The sequence below is a fragment of the Spea bombifrons genome, chromosome 5 (assembly GCF_027358695.1).
Source record: "Spea bombifrons isolate aSpeBom1 chromosome 5, aSpeBom1.2.pri, whole genome shotgun sequence".
Lineage (NCBI taxonomy): Eukaryota > Metazoa > Chordata > Amphibia > Anura > Pelobatidae > Spea > Spea bombifrons.
In genome coordinates, this window is record NC_071091.1 from 6943146 (window position 1) to 6955724 (window position 12579).

The 12579-nt window shown below is 40.2% G+C and overlaps 2 protein-coding genes across 3 annotated transcripts in view; one reads left to right on the plus strand and one right to left on the minus strand.

Annotated features, from left to right (window-relative positions):
• The window catches only part of CNPY1 (canopy FGF signaling regulator 1), a 46288-nt gene extending 40146 nt beyond the window's left edge, over nt 1-6142 (minus strand). The window contains exon 1 of the mRNA XM_053466667.1: nt 6017-6142. The gene's annotated coding sequence lies outside the window, so the exon portion shown is untranslated. The remainder of the gene's footprint in view (nt 1-6016) is intronic.
• A 138-nt stretch (nt 6143-6280) lies between these two features.
• The window catches only part of RBM33 (RNA binding motif protein 33), a 39404-nt gene continuing 33105 nt past the window's right edge, over nt 6281-12579 (plus strand). For both annotated transcript variants that reach the window (XM_053466381.1, XM_053466382.1), the window contains exons 1-2: nt 6281-6505; nt 10995-11073. In XM_053466381.1, coding sequence (XP_053322356.1) covers nt 6487-6505; nt 10995-11073 — 98 coding nt within the window. In that variant the 5' untranslated portion in view covers nt 6281-6486. The remainder of the gene's footprint in view (nt 6506-10994; nt 11074-12579) is intronic.

The following is a 12579-nucleotide window of genomic DNA, read 5'->3' on the forward strand; positions in this document are numbered from 1 at the left end:
AGCATTCACCCTCCCTTCCAACATTCAAGAAACATCTCAAAACCCACTTCATACCACACTACCTTTCACCTTTTCTCTGTGCCTTATGTTTGTCACCCCATTCCCTCAAGATTGTAAGCTTGCGGGCCGGGCTCTCTCTACCTAATGTATCGGTTTGTCTTAGTCTGTCAATTCTCGTCTTGTCAGACCCCTTGGATATATATATTGTATTAAGCACTGTGTAAATTGTTGGCGCTATATAAATAAAAGATATTATATATATATATATATAATTTTCCCACCCATTATATTACAGAGTTTAACAATATTATGTAAGGAGTAAGGAGGCAAGAGTAGACAGTGATGCTTCCATCAAAACTGTCCTGGTCGGTGTCCTTATCGCCGGGGCTGGTGGCAGCTCCATTGTGCACAGCATCTGTAAGCAGAATCCCTCGGATGCCCTGAAATATCCTGTTGTAGGGAGCCAGGGTGTAAGTATGCCACACATGAAACTAACCCTATGGGGTTTATTCACCAATATGGGAGTGTACGTGTGAGTGGCACTTTCAACATACCTTTTTATCAGATATTAGGATGGGGTAACCATAGAAAGTTCTCTTGTAACTTTTAATACCGGTAATTCTGCATTTTTAACTATGCATTATGAGCAATGGGACTCTATAGCTTGGACCTGGAGCCACTGGGTGAAGACCTGCTTCCTTGTGTCTCTAGGTCTTTCTCTGGGTAGAGGACTGCATGCCTACTCCCTGCCCATTTCCTTCCCACTGTCTGTCTGTCTGAGGCTAGTTCCAACCATTTATGAAGCCTCTTCTCCAGAAGAGCTTCGGGCAGTCCACTCTGAGATGTTTCTGGGTATGATTGGGGAGTTGAAATGTTGACCACACATCCAGGACAATGGACTATAGTATATAATATAGAATGGAGAGCATGGATTACTTTTTGCATTTCTCTTTTAGAACGGTAACATGTCCGTTCGGTCACCTACTCCCTGTCCTCGTTTGAGGCTGTCTTGATCAGCGACCTACAGAGGTCCTGCCATACAAAACCGAATAGGGGTAAATCTTTGTGGACTACATATCCCATGACTCTCAGGCTGCCTTAAGGTTGACTATGCAGTATGGGAGTATGGCGTTCCTAAAGATGAGCTGCTCTCTGAGCCACAATCGCTGTTTGTTTTTCCCTATGATACATGCTAGTTTTTTTTAGCTCTTTTAACATGTTTTGATGTTATATATTTTTTTGGTGTTGTAATGATTAAACAATGTTTTATGGCTAAAACAGTTGTTTTGATTCCCCCCTCCCATAGGGTCATGTTGTATTTAGGCCTTTTCTTTGTCTTTCCTTTCAATAAGATCCAAAAGAAAGGAGAAGGGTAATCTCATAATCAAGCAAATACGTGATATGAAATGGTCCAATATTCCAAAATCCCTGTTTTGGATCTCCAGTGAGTAATCAGTTGGATTTAACCGTTCAAATGCATTCTATAACATCTTACAGATTTACATTTGTAGAAAAAAAAAAAACAGAAACATGGTCAAAAGTTTTTCAAGGCAGATCTTAAATTCAATGTTTTTTTTTTATATATACCAGCATCGATTCTTTTCAATATAATATGAGGAGAGGTTCAAAAACCTTGCAGGGTTCCTCTTTATGTGTACACGTCTAACAAAACTTCACCTGGCATTTTCTTTGGGCTTGTTTGACCTCCGTTCTTTTTTCACACCATGTGGTCCTATCACCTTTATATCACTTTTATTATTCCAAATTTCATGCAGACTCCTTCCAGGCACTATGTTGAGAAGTAGAAAAGTCTGATCACATGCAGTGATCATAGCTCAGTTTGCTTTTTGACTGCAGTTGCGTTTGGCAAACGAAGTTGCTGACAGGGTGGCTGTCAAAAGCATATACTTGGCATCACATGAAGGCCATTAATCTGCCCACAGAAATGGAACAAAAAAAAAAAATCAAAAAGTATCTCCTAATATAAGTAATGAAAGAAAGAAAGAAAAAAAAGATATAAAATAAATGTATAAATATAAAGTACCACTTTGCTACTTATCCTCCTTATTTTAAACATATCGACCTAACAAATTTGAATTTTTAAATAGTTTTTGCTTAAATGGTGTTTAAATTGCACCCCCATTTAAGTATCTTGTACAAACCGCCACATTTGCAGGTCACTACGCACGTACAGGTATGAGATATTTATATTGACGTCATTCCCCCTTTAAAACCCAGGATTTAAAATAATATGACTGGCTGACGAGTACGCAAGGGGGCAGAAGAAGAGAGAGAGGCATTCAGTCAAAGTATCCGGAACCTACTCTTGAGAGGCACGTCCAGGACCGCCCGCTGACGTCGGTGGGTGTTCCCGCTGATGTTGCGGGTGTTCCCGCTGACGGGAAACACGCTCGTTTTAAGGAGAAATGGGCAGGGAGAAGGGGCGTGTCAGAACCCTGATTCCGAGACCCGGAGGATTCGGGTATTGACCTAGAGAACCGGTCTCCAGGCGAAACCCTGGTATGCAGGAAACCATCACTCCTACTACTATAGGCTTTAATGTAAGAATGTCTCCCATTCACTAACGGGAGTCGTGCTGAGCATGCGCAGGAAGCATACTGTAGTATGCTCCCTTCCTTTAACAGAGGCAGCTGGGGGAGGAGTTAAATAACTCAGAAGTCACATTTTCTAACTCCGATAACTAAAGAATGCCTGCACTGATTTGAATGCAGTGGAGTCCATGCAAAAGGGACTCCGATATGCATTTCACATGAACATAATGCTTCTTTAATGTGTTACAATATAAGGGTGTAGCTATGAAAAGAAGAGAATGAGAAAATAGAATATAAACACAGAAAGATACCCAACGATACTGGGTGACACAAAATTAAGCAGAAATAAACACCCCAAAACCTATATGCCTTTTTGTTATTTAACTCCTTGAATACTAGCTGCAACAAAGAAATTATGTTTTCTTACTTTTGCTTTGAAGGTGTTTTGTAAATATTTGTTTTGTTAAGATATAGGGGCAATTCCAATAAAATGTGTTAAATTGAGGCTTCCTATATTTCATCACATCGAATAACAAACCCCATGAAAAGGACGGCTAGAATAAAAATGCTTCCTTATACGTTCTTCTGAGAATTTCACTTTGTATAGCACTGTCAGGAAGATTGACACATACAACAACAGTCAAGGGCCTCTCCACAAAAGCATAATAGTCATATTGATCGTCAGGGACCTCTGCATGGCCTTTAACAATGTACAACTGCCATTGTGGCACAGTCAATAGGCCCGCAGGAAATGAATAAAGCCAACAGGATGGTGTCGCCATTGATAAGTTCTCTATCAAATAGCAGCAGGATGTTTGGAGGGCATTCTCAATCGTGCGCATGTTTTAAATATTTTCATAGTTCACAGAGTAATAAGGGGAATGGAAGGACTGCAGTACCCAGAAAGATTATCAGAATTAGGGTTATTTAGTTTGGAGAAAAGACGGCTTAGGGGGGACTTAATAACTATGTATAAATATATAAGGGGGCAGTACAGAGATCACTCCCAGGACCTATTTATACCCAGGACTGTATCTATAACAAGGGGACATCCTCTACGGCTGGAGGAAAGAAGGTTTCTACACCAGCACAGACGGGGGTTCTTTACAGTAAGAGCGGTGAGACTATGGAACTCTCTGCCAGAGGAAGTGGTAATGGTAAACTCAATAAAAGAGTTTAAAAGGAGCCTGGACGTGTTTCTTGAAAGCAAGAATATCACAAGTTATGGATAGTAGATTAATAGGGACAGAACGTTGATCCAGGGATTTATTCTGATTGCCATATTTGGAGTCGGGAAGGAATTTTCCCCCTGGTATGGGGCAATTGGCATCTGCTTCATAAGGGTTTTTTGCCTTCCTCTGGATCAACACGGTAGGGACACAATATGTATATAGGTTGAACTTGATGGACTTTGGTCTTTTTTCAACCTTATGAACTATGTTACTATGTTACTATGTTACTTGTAAAGACAATTGTAAGCGCCTTTTGAGCAGAGCCCTCTTTACCTTTCGCAACTTGTTATCTCCTTGTACCCATTCTACAGCGCTGCGGTATAAGATGGTGCTATATACATCCATAAAGTAATAATAAAATAAAACGTGATTCATTATAAGCAGAAAAGCAGATGCCACAATCTCAAATCCTATATGTCATGGATGTATATACCTATACTCTCTAATGGTATTTACATACTAAAGGAAACCCTTGGTATATGCACAGCATTTGAGCGGCCACATTAACTTGTTCTGTAGGCGAACCTTAAAAGGGTTTAAATTTTTTAGTTTTTCATATTCAACTCAGGCCACTTTAATGGTTAGTGAGTAGCAGGCATCACACTTTTTTTCCACCCACCACAACTAATTTGATTTGTATGATTAGTGAAGGGAGTTGAAAGAACAGCTCTCCTGGCCACTCGCTCTTTAGTGAATAAACTCCAACAGCTTCTTTAAGAAGGAAGCGTTAACTTCATGCTCCAAGTCCAATGCCGAAGCAACCTGTACTAACGGAGCAGCTGAGCGTTCAAGGTGACGTGGCTGCAACACATGATCCATTGCATCTTATGTAGCGCTCAGGTTATCTGTGGCCTCCTTCCAGAAACACAGAGACATTTTTGGCTGCACAGTCTTAAAGGTGACCCACACCTGTTCATTGCCATTTTACAACCCTTGGCACTCTCCTCCACTCCTAAATCCACACTTCCAGCTTGTACTTAGACTATCTGACTTTGATGCCTGATCCGTATTGCATTACCTAGGATGTGCCAACCTCTACCTACCCATTCCTAACATCTTCATGAAGCAGCCATGCATAGTATTCCTCTATGGTGGGGACCTCGCTGCTAGAGGACAACAAACAATATTCTGTAAAGGGACCTCCCTGGCAAACTATCTGCATGACAGGCTGAGCTAACCCTGCATATTACCCAGCTCAATCACTGCAGTGACCTTTTAAAACTTTCATCCTATTCTAGGGAAGGCCCTTCGAAGTCAAGCCTAAAGTCCGTACGATTTTACGCAGCACCCCTACAAACACCTTATTTTACTGCATGCAGGTTGGAACATGCATTATTTAGTTATTGAAGTTTAAAAAAAATTACACTTCTCTCTAATTCCCCCTTGCTCTGCTGCCTCCACCTAAACAAGGAAGCATTAGTATGTAGGCTCCTTGCACATGCTCAGTAGTGCTCCCATAGAAGACACCTGAGAAGCTGACAAAGCATGTGATTGGCTGATGAAGCTCCCACTGATTTCCCTCACACAGGAAAGGGGTTCTACTGAGCATGTGCAAGAAGCATTCCAAAGTATGCTTCCTACTTTTAGTAATAGTAGCTGGGGGTGGGGTTAAATGAGACAGAATAACTGTATTAACTAAAGAATACCTGCACCTTAAAATAGACCGGAATAGAAATTTAACATGAAAACAGTGCGGGGGTGCAACTTTAACTAAACAGACATTTAGCAACCTCAGTAACATTGCTACTAAAACACTTTATATAATTAACCCAGTAATTGCCAAAGCCCATCTATTGTAAGCTTAACCCCCCTATAACAATAATTTTAAGTTAACCCTATAAACACCACAAACTAAGCTTGTAAAGTATCTCCCCAAATAGCTCAGGTTACGTCGAGTCTTACGATATTACTTTTTAGTCCAGGTATATGAACATACGAAGTAATAGGTGTTTTCTTTGGCCTAACGTTACGTTTTTAGGGCAACTTTTCCAAAACCTCCCTTTATCTAAGTATCAAGTCCAAACAAAGGCATTACCACAAAAAATGTTTATTTCTTTCTTACATTCATCATTCTATGTTAAGTTTATTTTGGGCTAAATTTTCTTTTTAATTCCCAAATTAGTGAATCAGGTTTTTACCAGAAATAAACCTGACAATATTTTTAGGCCTGTTAAATATCATTTTAGAATTATTGTAAGTATTCTCCAGCTTTAGAAGCCCCTTCCCACTTACAAGTTGCTTTATTACACTCATTGCACTCAGGTCGTGTTCCTCCCCTGTAACGAGTTAAGGGTGACACATAACTCAGACCAGTGCGAGTGCACACTCAGCGCCCTTATCCCATCCCGCCATATCTACTCACTTGATATCTCGCTTGGCACACGGCGCGCGCTCCCGGCATCCGCGCACGCGCCCCCGCCAGCGAGCGTACCTCACCAGGAAAGCACCTAGCTCCGCCTACTTTTTGTCTCACTACCCATAATTCTTCGGGACGCCGTAGCGCAGGAGTAGCTGGCGGCCGCCATGTTGTGATTTGTTTTCACTTGTCCTCCCTCCCCCCAAACATTGCCTGCGTGATCGTGGTTTTTGTGCCGCTTACAGACGGAGGTCGCGGGAGGGAGGCCCGGAATCTGCCTGGCATCAGGATATCGTCGTAAGAGACGCGAGTCCATGCCGTGTGAGAGCTAAGAGCCCGGAGCAGTATGGCCGCTATGTTAGGAGGTATTAGATGATGCGTTTGCTGTGACTGCGCTGCGGCGGGGAGCAGGCCTCAGTCCGCCCCCTCAGCCTTTGCGTCTTTCTTGTGTTCTATTGCGTGTCAGCCATGAAAATATCTTAAATCTATGACTCTCACGTCAATGTTTACTATACATTATACAGGGCCCGCTCACTGAGTATAGTGTATTCGGGGGGGGGGGGGGGTCAACTAACATGTATTTCCACATATGTCATATATGTAGCCGGTATTGGTTATCCTCCCGCCTTTACTTCTCTGTTAATATCCCCTCACAGTGAGGTTTGTGGGTAATGTATGTTGGGGGTGTTAGGCCTCATCTCATACCCTTTAGTTTGTGTATATGGGGGGGTAGCTCTGCCTTGCTCTTATAGAGGGACCCCAATCACTTAATTAAAATCCTACCCCCCATCCTGTCATATATTATCATAAATGTCATGTTTTACTTACATGCAGAAGTAGTTAATGCACCTTATAACACAGAGCTGACCGTATGTCAGCTCTGTTTACATGTTGGGACCAAAATCACCTTAATTTAGACCGAACTCTTCCTGTCTTTCTTGGGGCTGGTAAGCCTTCTGTTATTTATTCCGGCACACCTGTGTTCATACAGGGCTGGATATGTCACAGATATGGAACAGTTTTACTGCTAGATTTCGATGTCAAATATTTCTTTTAAATTATAAACTCGGGTGCGGGGTCCTAAGGAGCCCACCACTCCTGCCAGAAACTTTGCATGAAAGTGCAGCTTCCGGGCAGGGTCCGCGACTCCTGTTGCAGCTGTAATGTGTAAATGTGTATTTAACCACCCCATCTTTAAATCGTACAGCACTGCGGAATATGTTGGCACTTGATAAAGGATCATACTTGATTTTGCTTTTATGGAGATTAATCCAAAATGACCCCTTTGGCCAGAATTCATTTTGCTAATTACACACTCCAGCACTATACCGTACATTTACACACGCATACACCCTCCAGCACTAATACCGTACATTTACACACACACATACACATACACACTCCAGCACTATACCGTACATTTACACACGCATACACATACACACTCCAGCACTAATACCGTACATTTACACACACATACACACTCCAGCACTATACTGTACATTTACACACATACACACACACACACTCCAGCACTATACCGTACATTTACACACACATACACACTCCAGCTCTAATACCGTACATTTACATACACACTCCAGTACTAATACCATACATTTACACATACACACTCCAGCACTAATACCGTACATTTACACATACACACTCCAGCACTAATACCGTACATTTACACACACATACACACTCCAGCACTAATACCGTACATTTACACATACACACTCCAGCACTAATACCGTACATCTACACACGCATACACACTCCAGCACTATGCTGTACATTTACACACACACACACACACACCAGCACTGTACTGTACATTTACACACATACACTCCAGCACTAATACCGTACATTTACACATACACACTCCAGCACTAATACCGTACATTTACACATACACACTCCAGCACTATACCGTACATTTACACATACACACTCCAGCACTATACCGTACATTTACACACACATACACACTCCAGGACTATACCGTACATTTACACACGCATACACACTCCAGCACTATACCGTACATTTACACACACACACCCCAGCACTGTACTGTACATTTACACACATACACTCCAGCACTAATACCGTACATTTACACGCATACACACTCCAGCACTATGCCGTACATTTACACACGTACAAACACTCCAGCACTATACCGTACATTTACACACATACACTACTTCCCCTCTCACCTGCCATGCCGCTGCCTATGTTATGGTGTAGAGAATCCGGCACACTGTGCCTTCCTGCGGGTGCACACAGGAGGGTCACGTAGCAAGCAGTATGTGACCCCACTAGGCCCTTGCGGCTCCCGCTAGAACTGACAGACTAAAACAAGCTGATACATTGGGTACAGAGGGCCTTCCTCGCAAGCTGACATTCTGGAAGGATTTATATCACACACACTGGTTCTCCTGCCGTAAAGATCTGTCATTGGAGATCAGTGACCACAGGTTATCATTGAAGCACTGATATCATTGTACAAAACCGACATAAACCGATGGCGTAGTCGCTCTCCAGCCTGGTCAGACTGTGTCATGTTGATCTAATTCGCTCCAGTCTCATGGGGCTGTTGTCCCATATAGGAGGCTGTTTTCTGGATTCATATGAGAACCTTAGAATTATGTCTAATTAACTGCGTGTTTCTAAAGGAAATGTGTCAATACGGTCTCCTTGCAGCCCAGCCAGATGTTTATCCCGTGTCTTATTGACCTACTTTCAATAGTCAACCTTTCTGGGGCATCTCGAACAACTCAATCGAATTGTTATTGTTGAGTCCTCTGAGGACTTTACAAGACTCTACTTTATCAGCTGCTGGCAGGATTTTAACTCTTCTTGCAGGCTGTCTCTGCGGAAATTGTTTGAAATGGTTACTCTAAAATTAGGATTAATCAAGACAAAATCTCAATTCCCCTGTCACCAGTCTCTTGAGCAATTGATTGATGGTGTCGTTGTTATCATGTGTCAATCCGTACAATTATTTTGTGCCGTAGTTGTGTGATAGCAGAAGCTGTTGCAATGACTTTTATTTTCCTTTGGAGAAATTTTGTGAAAGTAGTATGTTTTTTGGTTTTTTTTACCCTCACCCCAGGGTTGCAGTGTGTATGTATATATCTGTGTGTGTGTGTGTGTATGTGTGTGTATGTGTATATATATATATGTATATGTATGTGTGTATATATATATATATGTGTATATATATATGTGTATATATATGTGTGTGTGTGTGTGTGTGTGTGTATATATATATATATATATATATATATATATATATATATATATATATATATATATATATAATATTAAGATGTAATTTGCCTTGTATCTGCCCACCAACTGAACTTATTTAATATATGGATTTAAATAAATGTTAATATTTCGGCTCCTGTGAATAATGAGGTATTACCCTACTTTGGGCATGTTTAAGTTATTAATGTTAATTTTATTTGTTTTATGAGTTTTTCCAAAATTAGGGCAAACACTTGAATCTATTATGTAATTAATATATTTCAATTTTATTTAGCATTATCATTATTGCAGAATAAAAAATAGCCACCCCCATTTACTTGTGTTAAGTGTTTTGAAATATACATAGTTTCAAAAGATTTCCTTATCATAGAAATTACTTATTTAAAAGAAAACGTGACAGGAGGAAAAAAAAAACCTCTAGAAAGAATAACTAAAATTGTGTGAATTAGATTCTAAACAAATATCACAGTAACGTCCAGCACTTTTTTATGTAAATATTTTGTTTGAAAATAAAGATTGTTGCATTGTCTGGGAATCACTCGAAATATGGCATGACTGACAATGACAGCCTCAGTCTGCAGATAAAAGGGAGTTTTTTGGGACAAAATTAAATAAAATAAAACCAGATGTTTATGAATGATACCCTAGTTTACTGTGTATATATATATATATATATATATATATATATATATATATATATATAGCGCTGTATTGTACACTAAAGGAGAAATATATATATATATATATATAACATTAGTCTTCCCCTTTAGCAGGTATAAATCTGATAAATAAGACCTTACTTAATTTAACCCTATTTTGTTTCCATCGCGTTGCTTGCTCTTAGGCGCTGCAGCCATATTCACTTTGTTGGGAGAAACACGGCTAAATGTACCTTTAAGTCCACACGGAGGACGTTCTCTGTTCTCCTCTCGGCAGCAATTCACAGACCAACTATCGAACTGAAATCTGTCCCATGTGCCGTTTTATTTAGCGGCCTTTCATTTATGAATATATATTTGGCACGGTACCCAATTGTCATCCTGTTTTGGGGCAATGTCTATATAAAATACTTCAACATACATAATTTAACTGTATTGTGTCTTTGTTGAGTATAATTCTAGTGGTCGTTCAATTTTAAGATCAGACAGTCCTTTAATAGGAATAATTTCCGCTGCCCGATTGCATTTTTAATGGTGTGAAACTTAATTGAGTTCTACTTGCTGTGATGAGCTGGTGATGCCCGCTAAGCTTGCTTAGGTGAATTAATGGCGCTGTTTCACGTAGAAATTGACCCTTTTGTGCTTTACTGACCAGGCAGCAAGACATGATATATAGTGAATGCATTCATAGGCATAGCAATATCTTTTATACCAGGGGTGTCCTCTGCGCTTTAAGTACAAAAATAATCAGCTTGCTGGCAGGAAAAAAAAATGCGCTGAAGACATTTAGCTGTCTCTGACACGCTGGGAACATTTAAGGCGTTTCTATCCCTGCAAGATCTTTTGAGTGATATGTTTGATTCTGGTTATGTGTTTCTCTTTTTTTAAAACACGGCGCTTGTCTTTTTAGATGATGACTTTGATCAGTTTGATAAGCCTGGTGCGGAAAGGTCTCGGAGAAGAAGAACAGCCGATGATGACTGGGACAGGTAGTTAGATTTCTCTCTGTTCAAACACCATACATTGATTTACGTTATCCGTGTGCGTGTGATGGTGTTTTGTATTCTGTAAATGCAGATCCTAATGAAGACGTCGAAGTCTGCATGTCAACTAAAGAGATGCAGGATTTTTACTTTCCCTAGAAGAATCCTCAAATGCGTAACATGACCTGGGAAATGTATTCACTGAATTGTTTTGACTTTGTATATTTTGCTAGGCTTTATATAGAAATTCAGCGTCTTCAGGACTTCGCCTGTCACTAAGTTTATTTAGCAGAGTAGATTGAAAGAATGCATTTGTTTTAGCATAAAGAGTCTGTCCTGTTCAGTGATTTCCCTATGCTAAAAAAAAGGGACAGGTAAAGAAGCAACTGAACCCTCTAGAGGTTATGTATAAAGTGAAAATCTGGTAAAAACTTTATTCAAATTGTACTTTATACAAAACCTCGGAATCTTTCTGCCATACTACTTTGGGAATACTGTGTTTAAATGGCTGGAAATAAGTGCAAATAATGCATGTTAAAGTACTTGTGAAGGCATTGTCCATTGGTAAAGATGAGGCACTCGATTTTTCCCTTTAATCAATCGCTGTGATTGAAATGAGTCAAATCGGGTCAGGTATTTCTCTGCCTTGATAGAGGGTGACTATAAGTGGACTCGCATTCATATTATTACTATTTGTGAATGCTACATGTTTCAGTGCCATCAGGAATTGACTGACTGATGAGCAGAACCCACTAATATTCCAGTATTATCTTCGGCTGTCTTAACCTCTCCGACAGTTCCGAGCAGACGTATCCCATGTATGAACTCCTGTTCCTTCTGCCGGATTAGACGCTATTGTGTATATTAAATCCTAAATGACACTGTAAATCCCTCTAGTCTAGGAGTCGCTTGTCAATAAACCAATTTGCGGACACAATGACAGCTGCGTAGATGTATTTGTATTCCTAGTTTAGATACCTGCAAGTACTGTTGTCTGCACCACGCAACAGTATACTGTTCACGTAAGTGATTAGCCCCTTTATAGGCTTGTAAAGTATACGGTCCTGATGCAGAATGCCCAAACTGTTACTATAATAGAAATTATAATTAATTTACAAAATACCACGCGATTCAATCAAGTCCATTTACTAAATTGCCAATTGGATAAAATGCAAATCATCCAGATGTTCACGAAAGCCACTCATGCAAAATCCCAGGCTAAGGGATACAATCAGAATGTATTAGGTTTTCCTATAGATAGTGTGGTTTTTCACTCTGGGTCGTGTAGTTTGTGAAATATTTGCTCTTTATGTGTCAATCAGAAAAATGACCATTAAAACTATTGGTGTTAAGGGACAGTCTACTGCCTCGCCAATGAGGGAGTACCTGGAGAGCTGATCCAGTTAATCTCTCTATGCATTTGGGTGCCAAACCAGTAACATATGATGTCCCTCTGCTTTATACGCATGTCTGGAGTGTACCTTTTAATTAGGCAAGCACAATTCTTTTTGC